The sequence below is a fragment of the Monocercomonoides exilis genome (assembly GCF_001643675.1).
Source record: "Monocercomonoides exilis strain PA203 chromosome Unknown scaffold3-2548433, whole genome shotgun sequence".
In the NCBI taxonomy this organism is placed as follows: domain Eukaryota; phylum Preaxostyla; order Oxymonadida; family Polymastigidae; genus Monocercomonoides; species Monocercomonoides exilis.
In genome coordinates, this window is record NW_027150548.1 from 1,190,622 (window position 1) to 1,209,383 (window position 18,762).

At 36.3% G+C, this 18,762-nt stretch overlaps 5 protein-coding genes across 5 annotated transcripts; 3 read left to right on the forward strand and 2 right to left on the reverse strand.

Annotated features, from left to right (window-relative positions):
- Window positions 1–703: 703 nt before the first annotated feature.
- MONOS_13079 (uncharacterized protein) lies at window positions 704–1,029 on the reverse strand (the record flags this gene model as incomplete). Its single annotated transcript, XM_067865758.1, has 2 exons — window positions 704–812; window positions 887–1,029. The coding sequence occupies 2 exons, from the start codon at window positions 1,027–1,029 to the stop codon at window positions 704–706; spliced, it is 252 nt and encodes an 83-aa protein (XP_067735243.1).
- Window positions 1,030–2,173: 1,144 nt separating this feature from the next.
- Window positions 2,174–4,240, forward strand: MONOS_13080 (uncharacterized protein; the record flags this gene model as incomplete). The annotated part of the gene is made up of 1 exon (XM_067865760.1): window positions 2,174–4,240. The coding sequence occupies one exon, from the start codon at window positions 2,174–2,176 to the stop codon at window positions 4,238–4,240; it is 2,067 nt and encodes a 688-aa protein (XP_067735244.1).
- A 26-nt stretch (window positions 4,241–4,266) lies between these two features.
- Window positions 4,267–9,817, forward strand: MONOS_13081 (uncharacterized protein; the record flags this gene model as incomplete). The annotated part of the gene is made up of 1 exon (XM_067865761.1): window positions 4,267–9,817. One exon carries the CDS (start codon window positions 4,267–4,269, stop codon window positions 9,508–9,510), a length of 5,244 nt encoding a protein of 1,747 aa, XP_067735245.1. The 3' UTR covers window positions 9,511–9,817.
- Window positions 9,818–11,670: 1,853 nt separating this feature from the next.
- Window positions 11,671–13,758, forward strand: MONOS_16627 (uncharacterized protein; the record flags this gene model as incomplete). The annotated part of the gene is made up of 1 exon (XM_067869522.1): window positions 11,671–13,758. The coding sequence occupies one exon, from the start codon at window positions 11,671–11,673 to the stop codon at window positions 13,756–13,758; it is 2,088 nt and encodes a 695-aa protein (XP_067735246.1).
- A 1,986-nt stretch (window positions 13,759–15,744) lies between these two features.
- MONOS_16244 (uncharacterized protein) lies at window positions 15,745–17,226 on the reverse strand (the record flags this gene model as incomplete). The annotated part of the gene is made up of 1 exon (XM_067869156.1): window positions 15,745–17,226. One exon carries the CDS (start codon window positions 17,224–17,226, stop codon window positions 15,745–15,747), a length of 1,482 nt encoding a protein of 493 aa, XP_067735247.1.
- Window positions 17,227–18,762: the final 1,536 nt, after the last annotated feature.

Genomic DNA, 18,762 nt, shown 5'->3' on the forward strand with positions numbered 1-18,762 from the left:
ATAATTTCATGGAAATGAGCGACTCAAAACATTTTGTGAAGAGTGGACTTTTGCATGTGACTTTTTTGAATTGATATTTTTATCTTTTTTTTCAACCATCAGCTGAAACCGGATAATGGCTTTCAGCACATTCATCGGCACTTTTTCGATCAATTAAGTATCAACAATGAATTCGTAAATTTTATTTTCATAAAAAAATGTCTTCCTTTCCTTTTTGTTACAGTATAAATTCATTTCTTCTGAACAAAAATATAATTCCAAAAATGAATTTTATACAAAAAAACAAAAGACAATTTTAACAAACTTCATTAAAAGACAGAAGTTAGATTGTTCCTTTGTTTCTATTTCATGTTCATAAGATCCATTTGAGACATTGATAACAAAAAAAATAATAACATCGAGTAGTATAGTATGGGGCGGATGAATTTTTCATTTCCTCATTTTTCGTGCATTCGCAATTGCAACGAGGTCCTTCCCCATGAAAGTTGCAATAAATATTGTTGCGTTGCTATTAATTGTTGTAAACTGCAGTAATGGCAAAAACATTGAAGAAACGCAATATCATCAAAAATGGAACGGGGAGATGCAGAGAAGCATGATCAACATTGCAGATGAAAATAACAAGGGAAACAATTATTTTTACAATTCATTTACAAAAGTTATAAAACTAGCTGACAATCACATTTGCAGCATTCAAACAAGTCTAAATATCGTCAACACCTCCTTGTGTGTGACCCATCTCAACATCATCCCCTTCAATGGTTGCCCACTCCTCACTGCCCAGCACCACTCCGCTGCTTCCATCTGCTCCTCTATTTGCAAAGTCAACCCGGCAACAAAATCTCCGCTTTTCCTCTCAGCCCATGCCTCCCTCGCCCTCACAAACTTCTCCCTCACCACCCACCAACCTGCCATCCTCTCCTTCCCCCTCTTCTCCACCCCAAACAATCTCCTCCCAGATCCCCACTCCCCAATCCCTGCCTCATTCTCCATCTCCCACTCCTCTTTCTCCTCGTTCGTCTCCCTCATCCAGCCTTTTCTTTTTTCTCCTTTTTCCCTCTCTTCCCCTTCCCCTTCTCCATCTCCTTCCCTTTCCCCTTCTCCTTCATCTCCCTCATCCTCATCCTCATCCTCTTCTTTTTCTTCCCCTTCACCTTCCCCTTCGATTTCCTCTTCCTCTTCCCCTTCCCTTCTCCATATCCATCACCAATCCCATCCCCACCTCCAAATCCACCTCCATCTCCATCTCTCAAACACCCTCTTCTCCAACATCTCCTCTCCCCAATCCCCTCTATCTCTTCCATCCCTTCCCTCACACTCACTCAACCCATTCACCTCAACTACTTCTTCCTCTTCTTCCTCTTCCACCAACACCAACACCAAAACAATCCCTTCCTTCTCTCTTCACTCATCCATCTCCATCCACTCAACCATCTTCATCCACACTCACAACCCCATCGATGGTGCCATTCTCCCAAACCTCAACAGCCCATCCACTTCTCTCTCTGCCTTCAATGCTTCTTTCCTCCACCAAACTCGCTCTTCACCAAATGCTCCTGTTGTATATGTAGGAAATGAAACTCACAGAAAATCACCTGGAAGATTGACTTCATTTGATGTGAACAATCATCGCTTTGAGTGGTGCCAATGGAATGTTTCAAAAGGTGGATCAAATAACGGCGGAGCTCTTAATGTTTATTGCGCGAATGCAAATTTATCGATCACTTCATGCTCATTCAACAAATGTTCAACAAACAGTTATGGTGGAGCGTTATTATGTGAATATTTGTTGAAAGTCAGCCTCACAAAGACCAATTTCACAAGTTGTTCAGCTGCTCATGGAGGAGCAGCCGCGATATGGAGCCCTCAATCTAATTCTGATTGGACATTCCAAGATAACAGAGTGGAAAGTTGTTCAATAACAGATTATTGTGGAACTGGTTGGCATTTTTCCCTCTATTACGTTTCATCAAATGCTCAATTCCTGTTCACCAAATGCAAGTGCATCTCAAATTCTGGTGGTGATTCCACTGGTTCTCTCACATTTCTAAGTCCACCACACAATAAGCCAAATCAATTTTTGGTTGATGATTGCCAGTTTATCAAAAATGAATTGACTGCCTCTTCTAATTATGGAGGCGCCGCCATTTACTGTTATGCAACATATAACTGGATGAGCGGAAATAAATTCATCACATTCTGTTTCTTCGATGGAAATACAGCAACTAATGGCAGAGGGAATGATGTGTTCTTCAGTGGCAATGCCATCACTCAATCTCCATTTGAGAATTGTGGATCAACAACCCCAACAAAAAGAGTCTGGAATGCAGGAACAGCAGATAATGCTGAGTACAATGGCTGGCTCCCCCTCATCGCCCAGAACAAAATCGTTGCCAACAGCGGAAATGATGTTGATGGTTGCGGAAAAACACGCCAAAGCCCATGCGCCACCATCGAGTATGCCCTCAACGGCTTCATTTCCCTCCTCCAAGACGCTTCCCTCACACTCCTCTCCTCAACATTTGTTCCCACTCAAACACTCACCTTCAGCGCGGTTGATACAAAAATCACCGGAAATGGCACAGGTGCCACCACCATCGCCTCAAGTGGCATTCCCCAATCACAAAACTCATATTCGCAGTCATCACAATCAACATCATCTCTTTCCTCATTTTCATCAATATCAACATCTTCTTCACCAGATCCATCTGCCTCGTCTGCCCTCTTCCAGCAAACACAGGGCTCCCTCACAGTCTCTGCCCTCGCCATCGCTCACAACTCCACAAACGCCATCACTCCAATCCTCTTCCACCTCTCCGATAACTCCCCTTCCCTCAACCTCAACACAACCACCATCACCGGAACAACCTCCAATTCAATCACCACACCCCTCTTCTTCCTCACTGCTGGCTCCCTCGCCCTCAACCACACAGCAATCACCCAACTCGCCCTCAACAGCCAAAGCATCTTCCACCTCACCTCCCTCACAAACCCCCTCACCCTCAACTCCTCCAACATCACCCACATCACCTCCACAGCCACTCCCACCAGCTGTGTCCTCTCCTCTGCCGCCTCCCCTGCCCTCTCCCTCTCCCTCGCCAACTGCACCATGACCAGCATCAATTCAGAACAGTTGAGCCAACAAACTGCCACCAATGGCGGGTGCATCTCATTCGCCTCATCTGTCCCTGCCAACACATTTTCAGTGAGGAACACAAATTTCTCCACCTGCTCTGTGAGCGAGGATACAAGTTCTGGAGGAAGAGGCGGTGCTCTCATGATCGAGTTCAATGAAGGCTCACAAGTGTCAGAATCCTCCTTTTCCATCACCAATATCGTGTTTTCAGCCAACAAGGCGAGTGTCGGAAGAGATATGTATTTTGTGTGCGAATCATTTGTCGCTTCTGTGAAGGAACCATTATTCGCCTTCATGGGAAACATCCCTCAGAAAGACAACTCAGTTGTTGGACATGATAGAACAGAAGCATTCGGTGATTGGGATGTCGATTTGTTTATATTCTTTGACGGTTACTTTGATGATACAATATTTGTGGATGTAATATCAGGAGTGGAAGAGGTGTATTGCGGTCTGGAAAAGGCACCATGTTTGAATGTTAATTATGGGATGGGGCGTTTGAAGAGAACACTGAATGTTAAAGAGGAAATTATTGTAATCTCAAAATCGTCTTTAAGGGGATGTGTGGATGTGGGTGGAATGTGCGTGAAAGCAAAAACTGAGACAATTGTGCAGATTGAATGTCAAAGGGATGTGAGTGGATCTGAAGAATGCATTATGAAATCGACATCACCGACAGAAATGAAGTTCATTGGAATTATTATTCCATCGAGTTTTAACAGAACAGTCTCAGCAGTGATCGAATCGAGCACTCAAAATGGGGAGCTACACATGAAGAATTGTGCGATGAATGTTGTTGGAGGAAAGGAAAATACAATTGGATATTTCTTGATCAAATCGACAGGGAAGATGGTTGAATTGGACTCTGTCACGATTTCAGATGTGAAATCATCAGTCTCGCTATTTTCATTTTCACTTTCCTCATCAAATATGAACGATCAGGAATACAAAGTGAAACTATTGAATTGCACACTGCAAAGATTGGAAATTGATGGAGGTGAAGAGGCAACAGTGTTTGGAGGGAGTGTGGGAGTTGGGATGATGATAAATGGAAGCAATATTGAAGGGCATTGTCGGAAAAGAGCAAAGAAGGAGGAGCGCTGAAAATAGCGTTGAATGAAGGAGGATATATGACAATTCAAGAGAGCTCATTTGTTGGATGTGTTTGTGAGAATAAGAGTGAGGGAGGAAAAGGAGGAGGAGTGTATCTGGATTGCAGTCTGAATGAAGAAGCATTTCAGCTTTCATCGATATCGTTTTCTGGATGCTCAGCAACAGTTGGGAAGAACATGTTTGTGAAGAGCAGCAGTCTGGTGAACAGTGTGAAAATAGAGCGTTTTGCATTTGATTACTCGGGATATTCTAATGATGAGAATGCATTTGTTGGGAAAGATGGAAAATATGAAGAAATGGATCTTCGAGTATTTCTTGTTGAACTGAAGTGGGTGGAGGTGTCTGTATCGACTGGTGGGCATGACACATTGGGATGTGGAGATGAAACATTTCCATGCCAATCTATGAAAAGTGGAATTGACCACATTGACAGAAGTGGAACAGAAGGAGAAAGGAAAGTGAAAGTGAAAGATGAAGGAACAATTGAGTATATTTATTCCTTTACAGATGCTCTTGTGATCGATGGAGAAGCCATTAAACATAAGACTGTTCATTTTGAAGGGACAATCAAAGGGAATTCAGCATCAGCATCTTCATCTGTTATTTTATCAACAGTATCACTCAGCTTGCTATCATTGAAGCTGCAGATTCCAAGTCAATTTGTACCAAGTATAAATACACTGATCTCATCGAGTGGAGATCTTCAACTCGAAAACTGTTTATTTGAGATGCGATCAACAGATATTATTCAATACTCATTGATAACCACAACAACTGGAAGTTGCACATTGAATGGATGCAGTTTGACAGATTGTTCATTTGCCAAATCTCCCTTGGCGATTTCTTCTTCTGTTTTGTTTGAAAACAGCAACTTTTCAAATATTGTGAACGCTGGAAGCAGTGGAGAAGGAGGTGTTGCAAAAGTGACATTAAAAGGAAATGAAGAACTGGTGATTAAATCAACAAATGCATCATCTTGCTCACTTTCATCAAGCAATGGGAAAGGAGGATTCTTGTATTTGGATTGTGAAAATTGTTTGAATGAAAATCCATTTATTTTTGATACTGGCGTAACATTTGAGAACAACAATGCAACTTTTGGAAAGAATATGTTCATTTTGGCAAAAGATTTTAACAGTTCTGTTACGAATGAGTCATTTGCCTTCAATTACTCATCAATGAAAGATGATAACAATTTGTTTGTGGGAAGTGATAACTTTCACTCAAACAAAGATTTGTTCATGTTCCTCGTTCCATTCAGCTCATTTGAGATATTTATCTCATCAGAAGGATTTGATGTTGCAAGATGTGGAAGTGAGGAAGAACCATGCAAAACGATGTGGAAAGGGATGAAAAATATGGAAACGGGAGATGATATGAAAACAATTCAAATATCAGGATCAACAATTATTCAAGATTCATTCAGCATGTCCAATTATCAGATCAAAAAGGCTTCATCAATGGGAGAAGAAGATACAAAAGCAACTTTGAATTTTGAAAAGGCAGTTGGAAGTCAACTGGAATATTTCATGGAAAATGATGATCATTTTGAATTGATGAATATCCAACTGCAACTGGAATCGGGATTTAACAACTCAGCCAAAACGATTATTTCAAATAAAAATGGAGATTTGGTGATAAGTGGATGCTCATTCCATTCAGAAGCAGGAGTGAATAGTGAATTTGATTGTGTATTTGTGGATGTGATTGGAGGAACTGTGGAAGTGAATGATTTGTCGATTGAATCATGCAATGTTGGAAACAGTATATTTGTCATTCATGATGCTGGAGTTTCTTGCCATTTGATGAATGTTCGAGTGGAATTGTTGAATGAAAGTGGAGGTTGCATTTTATCGATCAAGAAATCTGAATTAACAACAAAGATAAATGAAGAAGGAATAAATATTGAGATTGATAATTCATCATTTTCAGGAGTGAAGAGAAGTGACAATGGACCAAGCATTTTGGAATCAAAGAGTGACAAAAAGATTTGTTTGGTTGTGAATTCGAGCAACATCACAGAAGATAAGGCAGAATATAGTGAAAAAGGAGGGGCGATATTCTTCACATTGGGTGCTTCAGGATCAATGAAGATGATTGGCTCAACAATCAGCCATTGCAGCTGCAGCAACAACACAGGAAGAGGAGGAGGAATGTATTTGGCAACAAAGGAAAGAGGAGGATTAAATTTCACATTTGTGGGGATGAAATTCAATGGAAATACAGCAAAGGTGGGAAATGATATTTTCATTGAATGCTTCAACATCACATCGCAGATCAATGAAAGGCAATTCCAATTTGATCTTCGAGAAGGTCATTACAATCGCAGTAATGCAATATTTGGAAGAGATGAGTGTGATTATCCAAGTGATACTGATCTGATTGAATTTGTGACGATTCATCAGAGTGACACAATTGTTGTGAGCAGTGTGAATGGAACGAATGAGAGACAATGCGGAACAAACACACTTCCTTGTTATTCAATTAATCATGGGCTGATACATATGACTTCTGATTTCATAAGTCAAATGTTCATTGTTGAAGAAAGTGTGATTGAGGAAGAGATGAATCTGGAGGAGATGAGTCTGAGTTCGAAGAGCAGAGATTTTTGTGAAGTTGAAGTGAAACCAGAGATTACAAGTGAAAAGAATTCTTTGATTTCAACAATAGGAACAGTCTCATTGTTGAGAGTGAATTTTGTGTTTGATTCGAATTTCATTTCTCAACATGAATCATTAATATCACCAGATGGAGGAATTCTTGAGATAATGAATTGTTCTTTTTCATCTAAGCAATTAATAGAAGATGGAATTGTTGCTTTTACGAGAATTCCATTTCACATCATAAATATGGCAAAGGGAGAATTACAAATCATGGAATGCAAAGTGACAAATCTTGTGCTTCATAAATCTGCATTATATCTTTCATCTTCTCTTCCATCAGTAATTGATTCATTATCAATTTGCAATTCTACAATAGAAACTTCTCTGATTGATATAAATGAATGTGGACAATTGAAAATTGATAGACTGCTTGCTGAAAATATCACAGTTGAAGGAAAAGAAGAATCATTGATATATTGCCTTTCAATGAAAAAGACAGTGCAATTGGCAAATTGCACAATAGGTGGAGTCAGTTCAAAGACCACAAAAGGGAAATTGATGAAAGTGGAGAATGGTTTGGATGTGAAAATGGACAGTTGCATTTTCGATGGGAGTTCAAAGGAAAGAAATGAGCAATATTTGAATGAGGAAGAAGAGATGTGCAGATGGGATGGATCTCTTGTTGATATCACCAAGAGTTCTGTTTTGATGAAAGATACAACATTGTCGAATTCACCAGATGGCGGAATAACAATGAGCGGAGGAAATGTGAATATTGAGAAAGGTGAGTTTTTGAATAACAATCCATCAATTGAAGGATATCCATCACTGAGAAGAAACATCATCTGTTCAGATTCTGGAACATTGAATGTGATGAGTTTGAAAGGAGGAGATGGATTGAAGGATAATACATCACTTTGGATGTTGAATGATGGGTGCAGTTTTGAGGGGATTGTTTCAGAAAGAGATTCATCATTCTTCATTCCAGTGTTGGAAAGCGTGGAAGCAAAAGAAGAGACAGATAGAATGAAGTTGATATTCAAAGGGATGCTTCTTTTTCCATGCAATCTGTCATTCTCAATTGTAAAGAGAAAAGGAGAAGAGAAAGAGATAGAAAAACATGATTTTGATTCAAATGGGTTTTTGTCAGAAAGAGAAGTTGAAGGAAGTGTGGGAAAAGATCTGATCAGCAGTTGTGGAGATGAAATCGAAGTTAGTGTGCACATTTTGTTTGGGAATGCTGAATCTCCATCATCAACAAATCCATTTATTCTGAAGAATTCAACTGTATCTGATGGAGATGGAAACATTGCGAAAAGAGGAAACCTGACCAGTTCATTGTGGATAATAATTACACTTATGATTGTTCTTTTTGTAATTCTTATATCACTTGTAATATTTATTGTTCGATGGAAGAAGGCAAAGAGAAGAACAGAAGAATTGGAAGTGATTGTGAATGATAACATCAGAAAAGATCCGAAGGCATTTGAAATGGTGACGATGGAGATGTCACCAAAGGAGCAGTGGAGGAGAGCAGAAAGGGAGGCAGAGAAGAAAAATGAAAAGAGGACAAAGAAGAGAGAATATGAAAAGAAAATGCATCATTCTGAGTCATCTGAATATCTTTTGGCTGAAAGTGGATCAACGGAATACATCCTTGGACAAGATTCTGATAAAAATGGAGAATGGAATTTGGAGAAGAAAGAAGAGACACAAAAGCGAATTCCATCACCATCAATCTCATCCACAGATACAGAAACCACATTTGTTCGGGTGGAGGATTTGTTTCCAACAACCTCATCGATGTCGAATCTGGTGGATGCAATGGCATGTTCATCGCCTTATGAAAAGCTGATTGTGGATTTGAGAGATTCGTTGTTCATGCTGCTTCATGGGAGGAATGAGAAGAAAGATCTGGCGATTGGCACATTGAAGGAGAGAGAGGTGACAGGAGCGCAGATGCTGTTCTGGGTGGCGAATGGAGCGTTGCACTCGCTTGAAGATGAGGAAGACGAACTTCCCTCTTTGCGAGACCTGAGTCCGCACATTGTGCTGTTCTCGGAGCACATGGTGATCTGCATTGCCCTCCGCTCCGACTGCTCCTCGTCATCTGATGATTCGGATTCATCCTCAACCGCATCAACCACGATTGTGACATCTGCAAGTGAGGATGATGATGATGATGATGAAAGAGATTCTCTGCCATCATCAGCGTTTGAGGATGATGAAGACAAGTGGAAGGAGTGTTTGAGGTGGAAGGCACCAGAGCTGGTGAAGAACAGGAGGATGGGAGCAACAGAGAAGTCGGTGGCATTCTCGATTGGGATGATGCTGTGGGAGTGTGTGACACTCGAGATCCCGTTTGGGGAGTATGAGGGAGTGGTGGCAGGGCAGAAGATTGCTGATGGAGAGAAGCCGGATGAGAGGGGGATTGAAGAGAGCATGATGAAGAATGTGGTGGATGCATGTCTGTCATCAGAGGCATCGAAAAGACCGACACTCACTGAAGTGAAGAAAGAGCTTGTTGGACTGTTTCCTTCTGGGACATTTGTTGTGACAATGGCAGATGCGATCATTCTTGAGGAAAGCAGTGAAGAAAGAGAAGAAAATGATGAGAGCAAAGAATGTGAAAAGGAAGGAATACTGGAAAGAGAATGAGATGAAAGACATGTTTGGCAAGGAATGAGAACTGAAAGCAAAAGAAACATTAACAAAGCATGAATGCTTGATGTCAGAGAAAGAAAATTGTTTCAACATTTTTGACTCAATTTTGATTGCAGCTGAAATTCACTTCGTTGATTTTTGAGGTGAGTGTGAAAACAAGAAAAAGGTTGATTGAACATGAGTATTTTGAGATCGGAATGTTTTCAAGTGAATGAAAGATGATTTTTTATAGTGACTTTTAAAGACCTTTTTTTTTAAATAAAATATGTAAATTTAAAAAAGTTTTATACAACATTTAAAAGGAAATGAGGAAATTATATTTTTAACCAGCAAAGAAAAATGTTTACTTCGAGTTGAAGAATTCGAAAACAATAAAACTACCTTCAAAAAGAATATTATTCTCACGAAATAAAAAAATGACTTTTTGTATTCTAATCTGGAGAAAACATTTAAAATTGTAATATTGAAATTCATAAAAAAAGCAATTTTGCAGCGGTCCTCTCATCAGCAATTCGATTATTTTATTTCTGATGAATTCAAAAAGAAAGGAAGGAAGGAAGGATAACTTTAATAAATAAACCAGATCATATTTCATCTCACTCAAAAAATGAGCAAACAAACAAAAATTTAAAATTAAAAACAAGAACAAAAAATAGAATAAATATATTAGACAAAAAATAAATCAATCAATCAATAAATCAATAAAATTATGTGCGGGAAAACACGGACATTTGATTCTTTTTATGCACAAAGCATGCATAAATTGATTTTCTCATAACTTTATCAATCATTCTCAGATTTCTAAATTAATTAGTTTTTCTAATCTGCAAACAGTCATCATAGATGTTATTTTTAATATTTTTGTTTCATTCCATGAATGCAAAAAAAATGAGCACATTTTTATTGAATCTTTTGAACACAAAAAGTTAACAAATAGTGCATAATTTTTCTATGAAATTGCCTGAAGTGAAATATTTTGTACCAAATCATAAATTATTTTAAAAACAAAAAAGGGCATAGGTGTAACTGCGTCCCTTTTGCAATTCTTGTTTTTAGACATTAATTTTGTGATGTTTGAAATGCAAAAATTATTTAAAAACTTTTGTATGGACCGGTTTTTCGCAAAAATTTTTGTTTCTCGTGAAAAAACCATTTTTAAAAATGACCCATAAATATGAGTATTTTTTCAAAAAATAAATAAAATTAGATAATAATGAAATAAAAAGTGGATAAAAGGTCATTAATTATTATATTGTCCTATTTTAATAATAATGATTTGGGAAATAAAACATAAAAAAAAATAAATTAAAAAATTAAAATATTTTGATCAATCCCACAATTAAATTTTTAATATCCAAAAAATAAGAAATTAGTTTCTTTCATCGTGAATTGAACCCTCGTTTGCGAACATATAACGAATCATATATATACAGTCAAAACCGGATATAATCACGTCGAATATAATCACATTCGCATATAGTCACATTTTTCCATGCACCGACATTTTTGGCCTATTTTTCATTCATTTTCCATCGCATACAATCACAGGGCTGAAAATATATAATCACATTTTTTGTTATTATGGGTGATTATTTCAATGAAAAATCGATTTTTTGATCAAAAATCTCAAATTTTCGCGTTTTCAAAAATGTGCTCAAATAAGTCAAAATAATATGTATTTATGAAAAAAATTGTTTTCGCGAGTGAAAAATGCGTTTTAATGAAGAATTTTCGAAAATGAAAAAATCGACCCAAAATTAATTAATTAATTGATTGATTTTTATTTTTTTCTGTGTTAAGCAGCATCGTATATTATCACAATCGGATATAGTCACAAAAAGTTGTGCAAAAACAGATGTGATTATATCCGGTTTAGACTGTAAATATAGTTTTAAAGTGTGTGATAAATAATTATCAATATATCATTCAAATCTTTATGAATTTTGTTTATGATTTTTAGGAAGATTATTTGCATGCAGCACAAGGATATTATTATTAAACTATGGTGCCAATGAATAAAGAAGAACAAACAAATCGTGTGAAACATTCTTTTTAATTATTAACATTGTTTTATTAAAATTTTTCGCAAAACACATTAAATATCATTCATTTTCTTATGAAATTAAATAGATGTTAAATGATAAGCATTAATCAATGCAGCAACATAAATGTGTATGGAGGAATGGTGTATTTTCGACAATAGAGATCGTGAAGTTTTGGTTTATATCTATTGAAGAAAAGTTCAATGCCACAACAGCAACAGTTGGAAATGAATTTTTTGTTGAATATTTCAACATCTCAACGCAAATCAATGAAAGCCAATTCCAGTTTGATTTTCGAGAAGGCAACTTCAATCAATTCAATGCAATATATGGAGGTGACAGTTGTGAACACAAAGAAGATACAAATCTGATTGAGTTTGTGACTATTCATCAGAGTGACACAATTGTTGTGATCAGTGTGGATGGATCAAATAACAGACAACGTGGAACAAACACACTTTCATGTGACTCAAATGATTATGGTCTGATGCATTTGACATCTGATTTCATGAGCGTGATGATTGTTGTTGAAGAGAGTGTAATAGGAAGAGATATAAATCTGAATGAGATGGGTTTTAAAGGGGGAGAAGGTATGGAGAAAAACACATCTCTGCGGATATTGGATGAGGGATGTCAATTGGGAGGAATAGCGAGTGAAAGAGGATCATCATTTTTCATCCCTGTCTTGGAAGAAGTGAAGAGCACAACACAGGCGAGTGGGGGCATGGACTTGAGCATTCGTGGGAAGCTGCTTCTTCCTCACAAATTGTCACAAGAGATAAGTATGAAAGATGGGGATGAAGAGGAGCTTGTGAGAAAAGGGATTGAAGAAGAAGGGTTTGCATCAGAAAATGAGATTCACTCAGTTGTTACACGTTCAGAATGGGAGAAAGTGAGAGAAGAGACAGAAGTGAGTGTGTGGATTGTGTTTGGAAAAGCTGATTCTCCATCCGCAACTGAGTCATTCATTGTGAAGAACAGGAGTGAAAGTGTTGGAAAAGGAGATGAAAGAATTGTTGAAGGAGGGATAGAAAGGAAATCATATTTGTTGCTAATTGTTATAATCATGACAGTTATTCTTGTGATTGTTTTGATTGGATTCATTTTGTTTGTTGTTCGTTGGAGAAAGCAAAAGAGAAGAACAAAGGAATTGGAAGAGATTGTGAATGATAACATCAAGAAGGATCCGAAGGCATTTGAGATGGTGACGATGGAGATGCCACCCGAGGAGCAGAAGAGGAGGGCAGAGAGGGAGGCTGAGAAGAAGAATGAAGAGAGAATTAAGAAGAGGGTGTACGAGAAAAGCTTGGGACACTCGGAGTCATCAGAGCGTCTTTTGTCTGAGAGTGGTTCCACTGAATACATATTGGGCAGAGATTCAGAGAAGATTCCACAATGGGCACTGGAAAAGGCTGATGATGAGGAAGAGGAGAAAAGGAAGCGAAAGCCATCGCCATCCATTTCATCCACTTCAACGACAGATACGTCAGATACAGACACAACATTTGTTCGAGGAGAGGATCTGTGCCCCAGAACCTCTTCAATGTCGAACTTGGTGGATGCAATGGCATGCTCATCACCTCATGAGAAGCTGATTGTGGACTTGAGGGATTCTCTGTTCATGTTGCTTCATGGGAGGAATGAGAAGAAAGATCTGGCGAATGGCACGTTGAAGGAGAGGGAGGTGACAGGAGCGCAGATGCTGTTCTGGGTGGCTGGTGGGGCGCTCTTCTCCTTCGAAGACGGAGAGGACGATCTTCCCTCTCTGCCAAACCTCAGCCCACACATCGTGCTGTTCTCCGAGCACATGGTCATCTGCATCGCCCTCCATTCAGATTTCTCTTCTGATGATTCTGACACATCTTCCATCTCTTCATCAACCGTTGTTACATCTGAAAGCGATGATGATGATGATGATGACAGAAACGATAGAGACTCTCTGCCCTCATCAGCATATGAGGAAGAGGATGAGGATGCCTTCAAAAAAGAGTGCCTGAGGTGGAAGGCACCTGAGTTTCTGATCAACAAGAAGATGGAAGCAACAAAGAAGTCGGTGGTGTTTTCGATTGGGATGATGGCGTGGGAGAGCCTGACGCTGGAAGTGCCATTTGTGGAGGATTCAGCAGAAGCAGCGGGGCAGAAGATTGTGAACGGGGAGAGATCGAATGTGAAAAAAGTTGAGTGGTATCGACTGAAATGAATGATGGTAAAAAATGAATAGGTTCAGATGCCAGATAAAATTTCATTTTCAGAAATGAAAAAAGAATTTATTTGGTAATCACGTGCGAATGCTGCAATGCCGATAGTGTCAAATGCGATATGTTATGTAGGGGGAATTAGAGAAGAAAGAGGCGATAGCTTTGCTCAAAGAGACAGCAGAATAGTGGAGTGTATTCTGATGGATGAGCACAAAGACATTATCGTTGTTATCAATGGGAACAGCCCAAACAACAAAAACGATAGAAATTGAAAAGACAATTTTGAAATAAACGAAATGTGTATGTGTGAATGCATTTAAGCATTGATCGTTGAATGTAAATATATACTTCAATGGCATAGGTGTAACTGCGTCCCTTTTGCAATTCTTGTTTTTGATCATTAATTTTGTGATGTTTGAAATGCAAAAATTATTTAAAAACTTTTGTATGGACCGGTTTTTCGCAAAAATTTTTGTTTCTCGCAAAAAAACTATTTTTAAAAATGACCCATAAATATGAGTATTTTTTCAAAAAATAAATAAAATTAGATAATAATGAAATAAAAAGTGGATAAAAGGTCATTAATTATTATATTGTCCTATTTTAATAATAAAAAATTGAGAAATAAAACATAAAAAAAAAATAAATTAAAAAATAAAAAATTATTTGATCAATCCCATAACTAAATTTCATGTTTGAAAGGAATCTGTTTTTGCTTTTTTGCAAAATAGATTGTGCAAATTCTGGCAGATCTACATAAAACTTCATGAAAATGAAATTTCACATTATAAGATGAAAATTAGCATTTGAATTTGCTTCAACAGGCTGCGCATTTTCATTTTGAATATCAAAGATCATTCTTGTTCATTTCAGAAATGATTCAGTTTTGAAAATGCTATTTATTAATTCCTCTTTTTTGTTAGTATTGTATTATGTTGCTTTATTCGAAAATGTTCGTTAATAATATTCATATTTTGTTTTTTTCTTTTTTTGTTCATTTCAGCATACCGTTAATTGATTTTCGATTCAATGAGATATTTATAAATATTTTTTTTTGTTCATATTGTGATTTCTTTTGAAAAAAATAAACGAATGAATTTAAAATTGTTCTCCTTGAAAAACTTCTTCATTGAAAAAAAAATATAGTAATTTCATATTCATTTTTCCTTTCACTTTTTTAATTTTTTATCAGTTCGTTGAGAAAAAAGAGTGTTCTTTTTATTCATCAGCCTTTCCATTGCATGCTTCACTTATTTGGAATATCAAAAAACTACGAATAAATTGTTTGATTAAAAAATAACAAATAAATAACAGAATGAACAATATTTCCATTTCAAGAAGTTTCAAATTCTTTCTCTATCTGTATCTTTAACTCTATCTCTATCTCAATCTTTATCCCTTTCTCTTCGCTTATCTCTTTCTCTCTCTTCATATTTTAAATCCTCTTCTTCTTTTCTCAACATCTTTGTCTTCTTCTCATAATTGCCTTCCATTTCCCTTTCCCTCCCTCCTTCCATCTCCCTCTCCCTCCCTCTCTTTCTCTCTGCTCTCCTCTGGTAATATTTCCATCGTCACTATCTCAATCAATTTCGGATCCTTCTTCACTGTGTAATTCACTTTCTCCTCCAGTTCTTCTACTCTTCTCTTTTGCTTTCTCCATCTGATTGCCAGAACAATTGAAACAATGAGAACTATCAAAAGAATTATTGCCATAATAATCACGATCAACAACCAATAAGATTTCACTTCTTTTTTATTTTCAACCACTTTTTCATCTCCTGTATTTGATTCTGTTTTGTTCTTCAGAATTTGTGGAGAAGTATCTTCCAATGGCTTCCCAAACTATATCATCACTGATTCCTCCGTTTCATCTACAATTGAAGAAATATTTTCTGATGGAATTCTTCCAATCACTTCAGTTTCCGATTCAGACCCATCTTCCTCAAACTGATAAGTCTCAACCAACTCCACATCCCCTGTTTTGAATATCAACCTGAATGACAAATCACATGAAAAATAAGAGATCCTTTGAATCTCACAACAATGTGACTTCCATTTTCATTCACAGAAATATCTTCCAGTTTGGGATAGAAGAAAGGAGATGGCTTTTCTCCAGCAATTCCTTTGAGAGTGCATCCCTCATTCAACATCCAAAGTGATGTGTTTGGCAAAACTCCATCTCCTCCTTTCAAACTCATCACATTCAATGTTCCTGAATCTGAACAAATAACATTCCTTCTCAATGATGGATACGTTTCAATCGATGGATTGTTGTCAATGAATTCTCCTTTCTCAATAATCACATTTCCTCCTCTCATTGTTATTCCACCTTCTGGTGAATTTGTGATTGTTGAAACTTTCATCACCATGGAACTCTTCACAACATCCACAAGAGATCCATCCCATCTGCACATCTCTTCTTCAATATTCAACTGCTTCTCATTTCTTTCCTTTAAACTTCCATCAAAAATGCAACTATCCATTTTCACATCCAAACAATTCTCCAATTTCATCAATTTTCCTTTTGAAGTCTTTGAACAGACTCCACCCATTGTGCAATTTGCTAATCGCATCGTCTTTTTCATTGACAAGCAAGATATCAATGATTCTTCTTTTCCTTCAACTGTGATATTTTTTGTATTGAAATCCTTGATTGTTAATTGCCCGCATTCATTAATATCTATAAGTGAATGAGAAATCGTTGAGTTGCTTATCTCAAATGAATCAATCACTGATGGAAGAGAAGATGAAAGATGCAGTGCAGATTTATGAAGAATGAGATTTGATATAGAGCACACATCAAGTTGTAATTCTCCTTTTTCCATATTTATTATGTGAAATGGAATATTTGCTAAACCTGCATTTACACCTTCCATCAGTTGTTTTGTTGTGAATGAGCAATTCATCACTTCGAGAATTCCTCCGTCTGGTGATGTTAATGATTCATGTGAAGAGATGAAGTTCGAATCAAACGCAAAGCTGACTCTCAACATTGAAACTGTTCCAGTTGCTGTTATCAATGCCTCTCTGTTTTCTTCAATCTTTGTTTCAACTTCACCTTCACAATTTTCTCTGTTCTTTGAACTCAAACTCATTTCCTTCAAATTTATCTCTTCTTCAATTGCGCTCTCTTCGACAACAATCATTTGGCTCATGAAATCTGAAGTCAAATGAACAAGTCCATGGTCTATTGATGCACAAGGAAGTATGTTTGTTCCACATCTCCTCTCATTCGTTCCATTCACACTGCTCACAATGATCGTGTCACTCTGATGGATCGTCACAAAATCAATCAGATCTGTATCTTCTTTGTGTTCGCAACTATCAATTCCATATATCGCATTAATTCGTGAATAGCGGCCTTCTCGAAGATCAAACCGAAATTGCTTTTCATAAATCTGGGATGTTATGCTGATGCATTCAATAAAAATTTCATTCCCCACCCTTGCTGCAAATGCGCTGAATTTCATCTCAATCCATGAGTATCCAATTTTCTCTGTTCAAAGTATTCAGAAAAATTTCATCTCCTTCTCCCCCTGTGCAATTGCTGAATTTTTTTCATTCAATTCTGTTTTGTCTTTCATATCCATCTTATTTCAGAAAAAAATTAATGAAATTTTTAGTGTTTAGCCAAAAATTTAAATTAAACAATGTTAATAATTAAAAAGAATGTTTCTTACACTATGTTAGTTCTTCTATGTACACATTTATCATGGATTAATGAGAATGTCTTCAAATTGCATGCAAATAATCATCCTAAAAATCAAAATCAAAATTCATAAAGAATTGAATGAAATGTTAAAAATCATTCAGTGCACACTTTAATATAATATACAAATATTATATTTCAATAACAGACATAAACTGGTGTTTCACGGATGACTAAAGAAACTTAATTTAAGTTTTTTGGATAATGAAAATATAATTGTGGGATTGATCAAATAATTTTTTATTTTTTAATTTATTTTTTTTTTATGTTTTATTTCTCAATTTTTTATTATTAAAATAGGACAATATAATAATTAATGACCTTTTATCCACTTTTTATTTCATTATTATCTAATTTTATTTATTTTTTGAAAAAATACTCATATTTATGGGTCATTTTTAAAAATAGTTTTTTTGCGAGAAACAAAAATTTTTGCGAAAAACCTGTCCATACAAAAGTTTTTAAATAATTTTCACATTTCAAACATCACAAAATTAATGATCAAAAACAAGAATTGCAAAAGGGACGCAGTTACACCTATGCCACTTCAATTTTAACTGTAATGAGATGATGTTTGTTTTTGTTTCGAATTTGGATAATCGTTTCGTTGGACTAACTCTTTTATTATATATTTATTGATGAATCGAATTGATGCTATGAATAAACAACAAGCATTTTTTGAATTTTCATTTATTTTTATTATGTTTTGAAACAACAAAAACAACTGTGCAAATAATATTTGAAAAAAAAATATATTTTTTTTCTTTAAAAATTCATAATATAAAAGTGCATATTTCACTCGAATACACAAAAAAGAGCCATAATTAATATATATTAATTCAAATTTTTTTTTTGCTTTTGCAAAGCCAATCCATTTCACAAATGGTTGAAAACAAATCATTCGAAAAAGAATTAACATTCAGTGAATTTTTAATGCGATCTAATGGGAAAAATCAGTTGGCTATTGAATTGCTTTCCAAATTGGGGATTATAAAAAGGAATCGAATGTGCTGGAAATGCGAAAAAGCAATGGAATTAATGATGCAAAAAAAAAGAAAGTGATAACAATGCTTATAAATGCACGAAATGTGTGAAGAATTACAGCTGGAATTATGATTCAATTTTTATGGAATTTCATCTTTCACCATTCAAACTTGCATCATTGTTGTATCATTTTTGGTACAAACACTCAATAAATGAAGTCACTTTTGAATCGAAAATTTCAAACAAAACTGTATTGAAATTATTCTAAAAGTTGAGAGGAATATGTTGTTATTTTGAAACATTCGAAATGGAG